The sequence below is a fragment of the Xenopus tropicalis genome, chromosome 5 (assembly GCF_000004195.4).
Source record: "Xenopus tropicalis strain Nigerian chromosome 5, UCB_Xtro_10.0, whole genome shotgun sequence".
Lineage (NCBI taxonomy): Eukaryota > Metazoa > Chordata > Amphibia > Anura > Pipidae > Xenopus > Xenopus tropicalis.
In genome coordinates this window covers 91,008,475-91,021,776 of record NC_030681.2, presented here as the reverse complement: position 1 = coordinate 91,021,776, position 13,302 = coordinate 91,008,475, and the positions used below count along the sequence as shown (strand labels likewise).

General features: G+C 35.0%; 1 protein-coding gene across 4 annotated transcripts in view; it reads right to left on the bottom strand.

Moving 5' to 3' along the window:
• The window catches only part of col12a1 (collagen, type XII, alpha 1), a 152,625-nt gene that overhangs the window by 11,133 nt on the left and 128,190 nt on the right, over window positions 1–13,302 (bottom strand). For all 4 annotated transcript variants that reach the window (XM_002936200.3, XM_018094325.2, XM_031901995.1 and 1 more), the window contains 5 exons: window positions 12,982–13,077; window positions 11,399–11,452; window positions 10,434–10,487; window positions 3,028–3,081; window positions 2,693–2,764 (listed from right to left, as the gene is read on the bottom strand). In XM_002936200.3, coding sequence (XP_002936246.3) covers window positions 2,693–2,764; window positions 3,028–3,081; window positions 10,434–10,487; window positions 11,399–11,452; window positions 12,982–13,077 — 330 coding nt within the window. The remainder of the gene's footprint in view (window positions 1–2,692; window positions 2,765–3,027; window positions 3,082–10,433; window positions 10,488–11,398; window positions 11,453–12,981; window positions 13,078–13,302) is intronic.

Below are 13,302 nucleotides of genomic sequence, written 5' to 3'. Positions count from 1 at the left end.
TAATGCCTTTAAGAGTAGCTTGGATGAATTCTTGAACAAGGAGAATATCTAAGTCTATAGTGCTCTTAAGGGCAGTGACACATTGGTGTGTCACTGCCCTAAAGGAACTAGTAGACCACAACTTCCTCCTTTGTAGCTCTCTAACATGTTACAAGTCAGTAGCAAGTCAGTGACTTGAGTGGGGGGGGGCACATGGGACATACTGTAACTGTTTGCTTTTGAATCTGACCTGTGTGCTAAGGATCAAAAGCAAACTCGCTGACCAGTTATGTTCCATGTGGCCCCCCCTTTAAGTCGCTGACTAACTTAGAGGTTAGAGAGCAGAAAGTAGTGTTCTGTCCCTCATAGATTACATTTTTGGCTAACTAACTATATTAGAAACATTTCTTATTGAGAGAGTGGAACTTGATGGGCTTTTCTTTTAGCTTTTTCAACCCATGTTAACTATGTAACTATGTAATTCATGTAAATATTGCTCCAAAGAATTTTAAGTTTAGATTAGCTTAAAGTTTTAAGGTTAGTTTTATGCAGATATTATTTATACATCTAGAGCAGATGCCAAGGAAGCCATGTAACCAGCTTATATTAAAAAAAAGAAATAACAAGCAAATATGAAAACAAATAGTAAGAATTAGCAAACATATAATACACTGAGGTGCATTTGTGCTGGAGATGAGATGTGAGGAAGAAGGAAATTGTATAACTAACCAAAGTAACTCATCCAGTGAAATCACATCATGCACTGATAAGTGTTACCAGACTGCACATTGGGTTGTAATGAGCAAAGTGTTGAGTCACACATTTTATACTTTTGTTAACTTTGGTTGTGCAATTGTTGGCTACAGTGCCAGTAATATTTTTACATTTATTATCTAGCCAGACAAGAAATTACTTCATCCATTAACAGTAAATACAATATTAATTCCACCTTTTGTGCCATAGAGAGATGTTCTCGAGCTAATTTTGTATTCTACAAATGTCATCTTACTAAAAATAATGATTAAAGTCTCATTTAAGTCAAACATTTAAAAACCACAAAGAATGCATATTCATTTTGGGCATACCCCACAATGCATAAAATAATGGACAAATACATTCATGTAAGAAAAGTCTTTTCAGTGAGAGAAAACTGAGCAATTGCTGGGTTATTATTATGTGAATGACGTGGCCTTAAGGGTGTTTCCACGAGTGAGCCATAGCCCTAATGAGCTCTTATTCATTTAGCCCCTGCTTGGGATGTGAATGCATGAATCTCTGTGTTCACACAAGAAAAGTTAGTGGAAAGATGATTTCACCAGTGAGTTATGAGTTTCAAACTCCCACCTTGGCAACTCAAACAACAGAGCAGCATGTGTCCTTTTTGGTGTGGGAGCATGTCAGCATTAAATGCAGCTCTGAATGAAATGCTGTCAAAATGAGTTACAAGAAGAAGGAGACAAAAAAGAAAAATGGGAGGAAAAGCAAAATAGTGTGTGAATAAGTACAAAAAGGAAGCAAAAGAAAGAGGGAAACACAAAATAAAGGTAATAGGAAGATAAACTAGAGCTACATTACCAGAAGCATGGGAGAATTTGAGACAGAAAATGAGGAACCAGGAGAAAAAAGATAACAACAAAGAGGAAAAGCATATGCAGAGACAATGGATAAAAACAAACTCCTTGACCCACCCCCTGTCCTGTTCCTACAACTCCTGACACTCCAGAGATCTGAGGAGAAACCATTAGGTTTAAACAGTCACTGTGGGCTGGGGGCAGCCCATAAGCTAAACTGCAGATACTCTAGCCTACTGAAAGATTGCACTGTCACCAGTATGAGCAATATCATTGTCTCTCCACCCTCAGCCAACTTAAAGAGGCAGTGTATCCCTTTGATGATAGCTAAAGATATTTTGTGATGGAAACAATGGGCAAAGTATTTCAGCCCAAAACCTATTCGTTTATCTCATGTTAAACAAGGAATCCTGGTTGTAATGTTGTGAAGTACTGAGACTGCTCTCTGGTGATCTCTCACACAGTGTTATTTATTTATGGTACTATCGAAGAAAATTATGCAATATTAATGCACAGCATAATGGATTTTATATGACAGACACAAAGGCATAATGAACCATGCAAAAGCCATGCAGAAGCACATTTGTTACTGTATCTTACACTTGAGGCGCCTTTACTGCCCCCATGACTTGTAGACTATGCTATTCTGTATGCACTGATACAATTAACATATGTTTTCAACCTTTTCCTACCAGCTTACATATTTGCATTCTCTTCTCACAAGTTCCTAAGTAAAAATGTACTCCATGTTCTGTAATTACTTTTCTTTTGTTCTGCTGTTTTTTTAACAGAATAAAGTAGAGTTTGTTAGATATAGTGAAAGGGATTCCTTGACAGTGTGGTTAAATATTGCCAAATGCTTGACTTTGACCTCAACTAGACTGTGCTTCTGTTTCTGGGAGCAACATTTCCTGTGAATGTGCTGATCTGGCCTTTTGTGTTTACACATTGTAGAAATATATGTCTTGGCAAATCATCTCAGTGGTTGTTCAAATGGAAAACGATTACCACAGTTTCCAAAGACTGAGCTTTATAGCTAAAATAGATATATAGCAAAGTTTCATGTAGGCAAAAACATAGCAATGATGTGTGCAGACATAAGAGGAAAGATTAAAAGTAGCCCTGCAGGGAAAATTTCTTACTGGCAATCCATTATCTCCTTGCTTTCCTGGTTTCCCACTTGGACCTGGCACTCCCTGAGGTCCAGGTGCTCCCTAGAAAAAAAAAGAATGCACTGAATTGATGATATCACGAGTAATGTTATCAGGTCTTTGTAAACCAAACTGTCAGATTATTTCCACATGAATACCCAATGGAAAATACTTCTGTCTGATCATATTTCTTATGCTAGCAAATACTTTCCCCTTACAATCTAATTCGGCTGCCACTATAAAATAAGAAAAGCATGCTTCCAGCATTAGTAATATATTTGATTTTAGCTTGTCTTATGTCAAAATATGGAGATACTGCCATTTACCATTGGTCCTGGTGGTCCTCTGGGTCCTACTGCACCATCCTTTCCTGTGAAACCCTGCAAATTCACAAACAAATGCATTATTTCAGTAAGGCAACAGGAATCCATAACTGATTCTTAGCTTAGAGAACAGAGAATACATTTTTGTTATGATAATGATATTTTAGGTCATACTACATAGTGTTATATAAACCAATTATTAGATCCTGCATAGGAACTGTGCTTGATTGCAAAATAATATATCAGTAATTTATATTTAATAAGCTTATAACAGACTTTTTAAAATAGGTAAAATAGCTGCAAAAGAGCAGGTGTTTCTCATGATGTTGAACAGGTGTCTTCAAGCTTGTTATCCCTGTTCCAGCTGTTTCTTGGATGTTATTTAGAGTCCTTAGACCTCAAGAAATGTTTTGACTTGTGTCTGATTTCAACCTCAAAGTAAAGTTGTGTCTGATTTTAATTTTGTATTTGAATGTTTGTTATATTTGAAATAAATTTAAGGTGTGCTCTATAAAGGATCATGAACCAACTATTCCTATAATTCACTCCAGATTGCATCTGCCCATCTGTTTTTTAAATACTGGCTCCTTTTTTCATTTTTAGCTGAAAATTTTAAAAATGAGAACACCTTATCTCAACTCATAACTCCTTTTTGCTATAGTCAATAAAAATATAGTTGTGTTATCTTAGTTTAGTCTTTAAAGAATTTAGTTTTGTTCAGAAATCAGAAGTCTTGACCCACAATATGAAATATTAGTCACACAACTTTGCTTTTGATTTAAGCATGTCATTGAAAACATAATATGATTCTGAATATGGTGCAATTTAATGAATGTAGCTACTGGCAAATTACACCAGCAAAACCAAAAGGAATTTAAAATGACTGTTATCCAGTATAGCCCAATGTACAAACATGTCACATATAAAAATAAAGACAACTTTATCACCTCTATATAATAGTACATACTCCTTGCATGAATTGAAGACATTGTTTAGGCATACAGAGCAAAACAGATGAGCAACTCTGAGCCATTTGTCAACATCAGCCTGGTAGATTAATAAGCAGGAACACTGCACTAAGATGTGTAACAATGGATTGAATGAAGAGGATCTTATATGTTTTAGCTTTCTGCCCCGTGCAACTCACTGTTGAAAACAATTGATAATAGGAAGATCACTTGTGTGACTAATCATTTTAAGTTATGACATACAGCAATACATGCTTTATGGCTAAGTACTCTAGCTATTTCACAGACTAATTATAACTGGTGATTGCCTGACTTTTTAAGTTCAAGTCCTCTTGAAGGCCAAGCCTTTGATTATGACCCCTTTTATCTCAAAGGTTACAGATATAAGAAATAGTAGTGTTTCAAAACTATGGGCCATATTCAATTCAGTGAGAAGGAGTTGTCTCATGGTTTATCACATGAAAACCTATAGACAAGATTAAATTTGAGGAAAAACTTTTCTTCTTATTCAGTTTCAGTTTTTTACCATGGACATCAATAGAGTTTTCAAGTGATAAATTGTGAGAAGTAAGTTTTTCTGCATCTCAAATTGAATATTGTCCATTAGTTTTCATGCTATAAACCCTTTTCTCACTGAACTGAATCTGGCCAATCTAGGAAAGAAAGTTTTCACTCCAAATCTATCCCTAAGTGACCTCCAAGCTATTTTTCCAGGGTATCTAAAATAGCAAACTGACATTTTCCTCAAAATCTTACCCTTACCTGAATTCAAACTGAGCCCCCTTGATCCCACCCTAAGCCCCACAGTTTGGGATCCACTGCTTTAGACTATACTCTCCTTTCAAACAAAAGCATCCTTTAGGACCAAGGAGTAACACGGCAGGATGCTTAAAAAGCAGGCTTGTAAGTAAGTAAGATCATCAAGAATACAACCTTTATGACTTAAAATATAATAAATTAAAAAAATGCTAGCAAAACCAAAAGAAAGAAGCAAAGGGATACCTAAAACCACATGCCTGCAAGAGAGGTCATTTGAGTTGAAAGAAAACAGAGAATGGAAGTACATGCTATAAAAACATATAATAGTAATGAGTCATTCTGTGAATTTAAAAAAAAGGCCTTGGGAATCCATAAAACAATCCATAAAACAAAAACTCACATAAAGTGCACTGCATTTTTTTTTATATTTTGGCTAGTAAACATGAAATGGGGTTTGTAAAGCTATCCAATGTTATCTTGTTCACACATTACAAAGGAGGTTTTCTCTGCTTACTAAATGAACATTAACTCTCACAAGTTGGATGTCAATATATCACATGGTTTGAGAAGGATTTCAGTGTGACGTTTCTAATAAAACAGAATCACTTGGCCTTTCTTCTAATTTTATGAGAGCTGCTTGAAGCTGTTTCTTTGGTGTTAATCCAAAGATAATTTGATCTTGCATAATTCCACTATCCCTTTTCCAAATAAAACAATCAATGACCTATAATTTTTGAGAACCAAGAATGTGTGTTGGGAAAGCAGCTTAGAATGTCATTCACCTATCATTCAGGATAAAAAAAACAAACATCTACAATTCTAAACAGTATATTTTGGTGTTATCAAATGCTGTCCATCTTGTGTAATGATTTTACTTTTGATATTAGGACTATTACATTTCCTATCATTTCCATCTGTTCTCACAAAAAACAAAAGACAGGGCATCATGAAACATGATGCTCATGTGTGGTTGCCAACCAATAATGGCATGAGTAAGTAAGCCATAAGGAAAATAGCAAAAAACACCTTTCCAAATGAAACACAGACCATATGTGGAACTTGTTAAATGTTTGGAAAATGTAAAGTTCCTTAATATTCTCTCAACACTGCAATGGCTGGTTATAGCTTCTATTTTTTATGGTTATGATGATACTTGAGGTTCTTGTGTGTAAATTCTACATGTAGATAATTGGTACCTTGGTTTGTGTCAGCATCATAAGTCAATGAAGAGTGTTCATTTATTTTTAAGCTGTAGAGTCTAATTTGTGTACAGAAGATTTTTTCATTCAATCAGAGGGAGCCACTACATTTATTCCTCAAGGAAGAGAAATATGACTTTATTTATAAATCTCCTTCTTCTCCTTAATTAGACAATATAGTATGCATAGAGGGTTACTCAAGTAATTTAAACACCCTTTACAGTGACAGTGAATTGAAATCTTGGAGGATGCCATTTTATTATTTTAAAAAGTAGCCTTGGTTAAAGAGGAAGTTTACCTTTAAGTTAACGCTTAGTATGTTAAAGAATGGCCAGTGCTTAGAAACTTTTCAATTGGCCTTCATTTTTTCATTATTATATATATATATACTACACAAGAACCATGAATATCATATTAATTATATCCTTAAAAACAGTTCTTGGTAATGACATCAGTTTATAATCATTGTTTAGTGATGTAATGTCTGTCATGTGACAGAAAATTTGTGTATTATACTAAATAATATACCCCTGTTGTAAAATATGACGATATTTGAATTCACCTTGAAGTTCCGTTACCTGTGTAAAAGCATTGTGCTTTTATATAGTCATGGAACAACAAGGAGACTTATAATATCCTATTTTATACCAGGGGGTACATTTTTCAATATAATATACATATATCTGTATATAAGCTCCAAAGATCAAGGAGTCTATTTAATAAATAAAATGTCTGTATTTGAGAGAGAAGTCTCCGAGGCAGTATAAACACTATGATATTATCTGTGTCTATAAAAATATTTATTACTAAGCTCTGTGTGGGCTGCCCATCCTCTTCTGTTTATACACTTACAGACTGCAGATTTTTAACCCATAAGAAGGCTGTTTAATATATCTACTTGCTCTATTACTGAAATGGTGACTAAATCTTGGTAGTATATGGTATACTAAATGAGTTTATTATATGTATATGTATAAATGTAAATAAATGTTCAAGCTAAAACAAAACATACAGTTGAATACCAGAAAGCATTTAAAATGCCCCAATAAGCAATGAAGAAAGAGAATATTGTTTGGAAAGAAAACTGGTTTCTTTGTTGTTGGAAGAATTTCAGTTGTATTCCTTAGGGCACATCAACAGATCAGGTCCTAAAGTTTTCCATGCTTGAGCACAGGTGTGCCACTCTAAGTAGCTGAACCAGTCATTTATTTTTTGTGTCTGAGATAGGAGAGCCTACAAACCAGCCCTAAGGACTGGAGCATAGAACACCTGGATTAGACCATCAGCAGAGATCAGCCACGCAGAAACACTTTCATGTATGAGACAGAGAAATGGAAAAACATGACAAAAGAAAGAAGATAGTAAGAAGATAGTTAACACTGCAAAGGTGCAGAGCCATCTGTACTATGTCAAGCCAACAGAAAACTTATTAGAACACATTTTCTGAGTGGCAGATTTATTAACATTTGCCTGGGGAATCCTGCAGTGATCAAATATATAAATTCAATGGAATTAATAGGAATGCTTGACTCATGCAAAACTACTATCTAATATTGTCTGTGGTTTCCTAGCATTGCAGCTCTCAGACCCTAAAAGATCAATATCAAAATAAAAATTATTGGTAAATTATCACTAATGATTAAATTCCGTTTCTGGAAGAGCGACCACATCACCTGGAAAGGTCGATCAGTAATAGTTAATACTCCATTTTGTTCCTGTAATGACTACAATTGATTGTAATGGATCATTCCATGAAGATCAGTAGTAAATCTTCTTTTTAGTGTTAAATAACATGGTAATATAGTTAGTTCCTCCATTTTTTTTGCTAAGCATCTATAACACTGGCTCTGTCAAAAATTCTGTAATGCTACAAGAGCACATGCATATGGGCAGTATAATATGGAGATTTCTAACTTTGGTCAGAATCCATAATTTGCTTTGCTTGGTGTTCTGCCCTAAACTGTATAACAATATGGGGACACAAGTGGAAAAAAGTTCTGAAACACTTTAAGTTGGCCAATTTATTATAAAGTAGATTAAAAGGAATGTAATTTTTAGTAAGAAGAGCAAGGTCTTTTATCTAAATTGTGAAGATCAGCTGAGCAGTTATAAAGTGCTGTCTCATAACAGAGGCAAGTGAGGCAATGGCTAGGTTTCTTTGTACTAATTGTTTTTGAAGTTTTAAAATGTCAGTGCACATGTCTTTAACCTTAGCTCTCTAAGCTTTTTAGGAGGACATATTTTTAATAACATACAGTATTATATAGACAATTGCCAGGTAGTTATCTTTGCTTTCTTTTTTATGACAGTGTTGCAGGATTTGAACTTTTATATGGGTGCCAGGATTAGTTAACCTAGCAAGCAAGCATCAGGGTAGCATTTGAAACTTCATTTCACCGCAATCAAATACTCATTGTGTTTTACAAATTTTTTCAGTTTTACAAATTTTTCAGCAAAGCGAAATGGGACAGGTTAGCTAATTACTACATGTCAATCAACATACACAAATGTAAAATTGAAGACCCAACTGGACATCCTGTTATGTGAGTTATATTCTTTTTGCTATTGCAACATATTAGAAATATAAGCGTGATTTCTAATAGTCAGTGGGCAGTGGTTCCATCGCACCTATGTTAGGGTACTGGTACACGGGGCTGTTTCAAATGATTTAAGTAAAGCCCCCAAACACTAACAGTTACCTGGAAAGTGCTCATACCAGTCCTTGTCAGGTGATAGTTGCTTAAAAAGAGCAAACAGATGATTTTTTCAGGAGCTATAGTATGAGAAATGATAGTATAAACTCTTATTAGGCAAATGCAGTATAAAGGGGCTGTTATTGGAGCTCATTTATCAACACTGGGCAAATTTGCACCAGGCAAAAACCCATAGCACCCAATCAGTAATTTGCTTTTTTTTCCAGCCAGCTGCATGTAGAACAATGAATGCAATAATTTGATTGGTTGCCATGGGTTACTGCCCATAGGCAATTTTGCCCAGTGTTGTTAAATTACCACCATTGTATTTTAGACTTATAAAAAGTGTGCAACTTAAAGCACCTGAAAAATCCCAGCATACCATTACCTTTAGAAAATGACATGTAGAAACCAGAATATTCTTTCTGATTTTGTCCTTCAATGAAATAAAAGTGTTTACAAAGGGTTGCACTTGTATTGTTGATGATGAAATTAGATGCCCTGCTTAGTACAGCTTTTATTTTGCACTAATATGAATTTGAATGAATGAATTAACTACACCTATTCAAGTGTATACACTCACATTCTACATGTCACAGAACAGTAATCATCAATTTATATGCTTACATGCTTAAAGCAAGTTGTAACCATGCTGCATTCCTAACTAACAGATCCACCCCCTAAAAATTGTTTTATCCGAAACATGCCTGTTACTACATTATTTGAATTGTTACCAAATTATACATGTGACATATTTTAAAAGGAATAGGGCTTTCTAAAATTGTTTAAGGAAGTTGCAAGTACGGTGGGGGGGATAATGAGAAAGGCAAGGGAAGCACATGGCTTAAGCAGCAGTTGAAGCACCAGCCAGGCCAAGTCTGGGAATCTGTGGATTCTAAGATGCCATAGACAGACACTATTTAGTGGGCTGGTTGGGGGCTGTTTGGGCCTGTGTGTACCAGGGTCTTTTCTGAATCCCACTCTGGGCCTGGCAACATCCCACCCTGGTAATTTGGAAGTGAGGCATGGTCCAGGGTTCAGTAGTGTGGGGTAGTTTGCAGCTTTCATTGCAGCTGGGTTGGCGGGTGAATGCTTGCAGGAGTGGGAATGGTTTGGTCGCCACCTCATAGGGTAATATATATTCATTTGCTAGTTGTACTAATGCCAGGTTTGGGGCTATGCCACTTCATCTATGTTATTTAAGAAACAGAGTGCCTCACAGTATATTTAGTGCACAGGCCACCAGATGAGTCTGAGCCTGTGCCTAACCTATCTCTATGCAGAGCTGGGCTATGCCATGACTGCAATGGCTATTGCAGAATGAGAGATTTCTGTAGTTAATTTCTAAAATATTGTGCTGAGGGTCAGCTACCAGAGGTGTGGAAGGACTGGTACATTGCATTGCATTCACTCAAAAAGCAAAGGAAGCAGTAAAAATAGCCACCTGTTCCAAAATTTCAGCAAACTATATAAAATATAAACTATTATATATTTTATAATATATAAACTGGAGCAAACATTGAAAAACGTGGAAAAAAGGAAGTGAATGTGAATCAAACAAGACCACTGCATTGAAAAAATACTATTTTACAAGCCTTTGTTACTCCTTACCATACCCTTTTCAAACACAAGTTGCAGAAGAAAATTTTAAACATAGATTTTGTTTTCTCAGAATTTTTCTACATATTTGCTAAAATAAATAATTTTGTGGTCAAAGACAACTTTTATATAACTTTATATAAATAATTATACCAATGTATCAGAAGATATTTGTTAAATAATAAACTTACCCTTGTGCCTGGTGGACCCATAGGCCCTGGTGGTCCTGTCACCCCTGGGGAACCCTGAAACACATAACAAAATATAAATATACATTAACAAATAGACACGGGTATGGCATCTATAATCTGGAAACCTGTTATTCAAACCGTTTCTAGATATAGCAATACCTCTTGCCAATCTCTACACAATAATTCTTAATTTTTGAATGAACTGCATTTTCTCAATAGCCCTCATTTCCCTTTTTTGGGGTAAGGTTGTTTAAATGTTTAGAAATAGGAGCCCTAAAAAGCAGCACTTTTCACTCTTAGAACTGAACCAAAGAACTGGGTCTTGCCATGAATACTGCACTTGCTGTGAATACTGCATTGCCCGCATTTCAATTGAGTGTGTGGTGGGCAGCACTTGGGCACCCCAGGAACACCCTCTTTTTTTCTATAATAATAAAACAGTAGTTTGTACTTAGAGGCAGCTAAGATATAATTAATGATTATTAGAGGCAAAACAATCCTATTGCCTTTATTTAATGTTAAAATGAGGTTTAGGTAGACTTAAGGTATGAAGATCCAAATTACGGAATGATCCAGAATACCCCAGGTCCTGAGCATTCTGGATAACAGGTCCCATACCTGTATTTTCTGTGCTGATCTGATGGTGGAGAAGCTCCGGTGCTGCCTCTCATCTATATAATCTACTAGTATGCCTTTGCAAATATGCATTTGAGCATTTCTTTTTATCTAGCTGAAAAAAAACTCCTGAGAAAATACCCAATGTGCCATACCAAGGATTTATAAACTGCTTTTGCACTTGTGTCTGGGTCAAGTCAAGATACTGTGCTCCACAGTACAAAAACCTTAGGTCCCAAAAACCCTAGGTACATTTGTATGCCCTTTATATTACATTTACATTTGTATTGTGGAATAGTTCAATAAGAATATAATGTGAATTATTTGTATAGAATGTGAAAACTGCATACCATTCTTCCTGGCAATCCTGGGTCACCGGCATCTCCTTTTATTCCTTGACGACCCTTTGTCATTTGAAGAAAATAGCATTTCATGAGAAGATAATTTTGACTGCCACATAAACAGCTGCAATCTCTAACATTTAAAAAAATGCATACACTACAAGACACTTCTATATTCGTAATATAAGATCCATATTCTACAATAAGGTCTTGTTAACACAGTCAAATATCTTGGTCAAATACAAATACTTTTTTTTCCTGTTATTCATATTTAAACAGAAAAGGACTTATTCCTGTATATAAGAATTGGAAGGGCGTGTTTTCAACTGCGTATCTAAGACTAGGAACAGAAACAATATGCAAAATGTGTCCAACCTTACTCATCATGCAAGCAAGTGCAAGCATGTCTTATTCAATACTGTTGCTAACCAAAGTAACAGTCCACGTTTAATTTTGTAATTATAATTATTAATATATAGTAGGATTTACATCAGTTTGATATTTTCCCTAGTTATTAACATTTCCCTGATTGTATTTAACTAATTTTCATATTCATAAAACCATTTACTACTTTGATGTATGTGCCAGTTTGGCAAAATAGTTTCTTCTGGGCTGTAACAAGTTAGGTAGGGTGTTAAGTAAATATAAGCTAATTTCCAGTGTACCATAATTAAAAATATCAGTTATTTGTAAATGTATTTGCCGTTAAAATCAGTATTTCTTTATGTTTTTATGTCATCTGGGTCAGATTAGATCATGTAAAATAAACAAAGCATATGGTTAAACGCGGACAGCTAACATTCATATATTACAGGTGTCTGTGTACCACTAGGAAGAATAATCAACTCAAAGATAAACGAATGAAACAGCTCCAAGCAGTAGTTAGCAAACTGTGTTTTTTTTTTTTATTATAAGCAGTGTAATCACTGTTAATAAAAAACACTTGCTAACTACTGCTTGGAGCTGTTTGGTTCGTTTATCTTTGAATAGAACATGTAAAAGGAGTAAGATCTCCTTCGGGTCTGTTAATCAGCTGACTTGCAACATTATTTTAATGGACAAAGCAAGGAGTGCTGAGAATAAAACTATCAGAAAGAAACTGATTTCAAAAGCAATTCTATTTAGAAATTACTTGAATCAAAGAATTTGCTTTTGTAATTGTATATTAAAAAGTTAGAATTACTGCACTATACAAAAGTAGTTTTTGGGTGTAGGACTTCTTTAACAACCATTTTTATATCAGTTTTTTATGTAACTACAAATAATAGTGTGGAAAACTATTAGTGAATCAGTCCCATACTATGTAAATCTACAATTACATTTATGGCGAATGCATTAGTAAATGCTGAATAAACTCAGACCTTGTGGTAATTTCTATAGGGCCCTCACATACTGTACATTCAAAATGGGTTCTGATATTTTCATTGTGGACAAATATTTTACAATTCAAGTCTTAAGCTTCAACTGTTCTTTTTGCTGCATCAGTACTGTAAAATACTATACAAGTATAAATCAAAACTTTTTTCAGAAATTCTCTAAATTCTGGCCTATAATATTCAATGCAAAATTGCTCTTTTTAAGTATATACATACAGGTTCTCCAGGAATGGAAAGTCCAGGTGGTCCTTGAGGTCCAGGTGGTCCTTGTGGACCAGGCAAACCTTGTTCTCCTCGCTGACCTGGTGGGCCCTGTATTTAGAAACGTAGAAAAACGGTATTTAATTTGCTTAATGAATAGTTTTGGTAGCTCAGCCAAAATACATTTAATCAGAGACTGAAGAATAAACATAGCTAACAAATGAAGACGAACTGAGCTAATACTCACTAATATTTATTTTAAGTTGTATCTATGAGGTTGAGTAAAAGTTAACGTAACAGTAGACAGTATACTGCTATTTTACCAGTTGGTTTGTC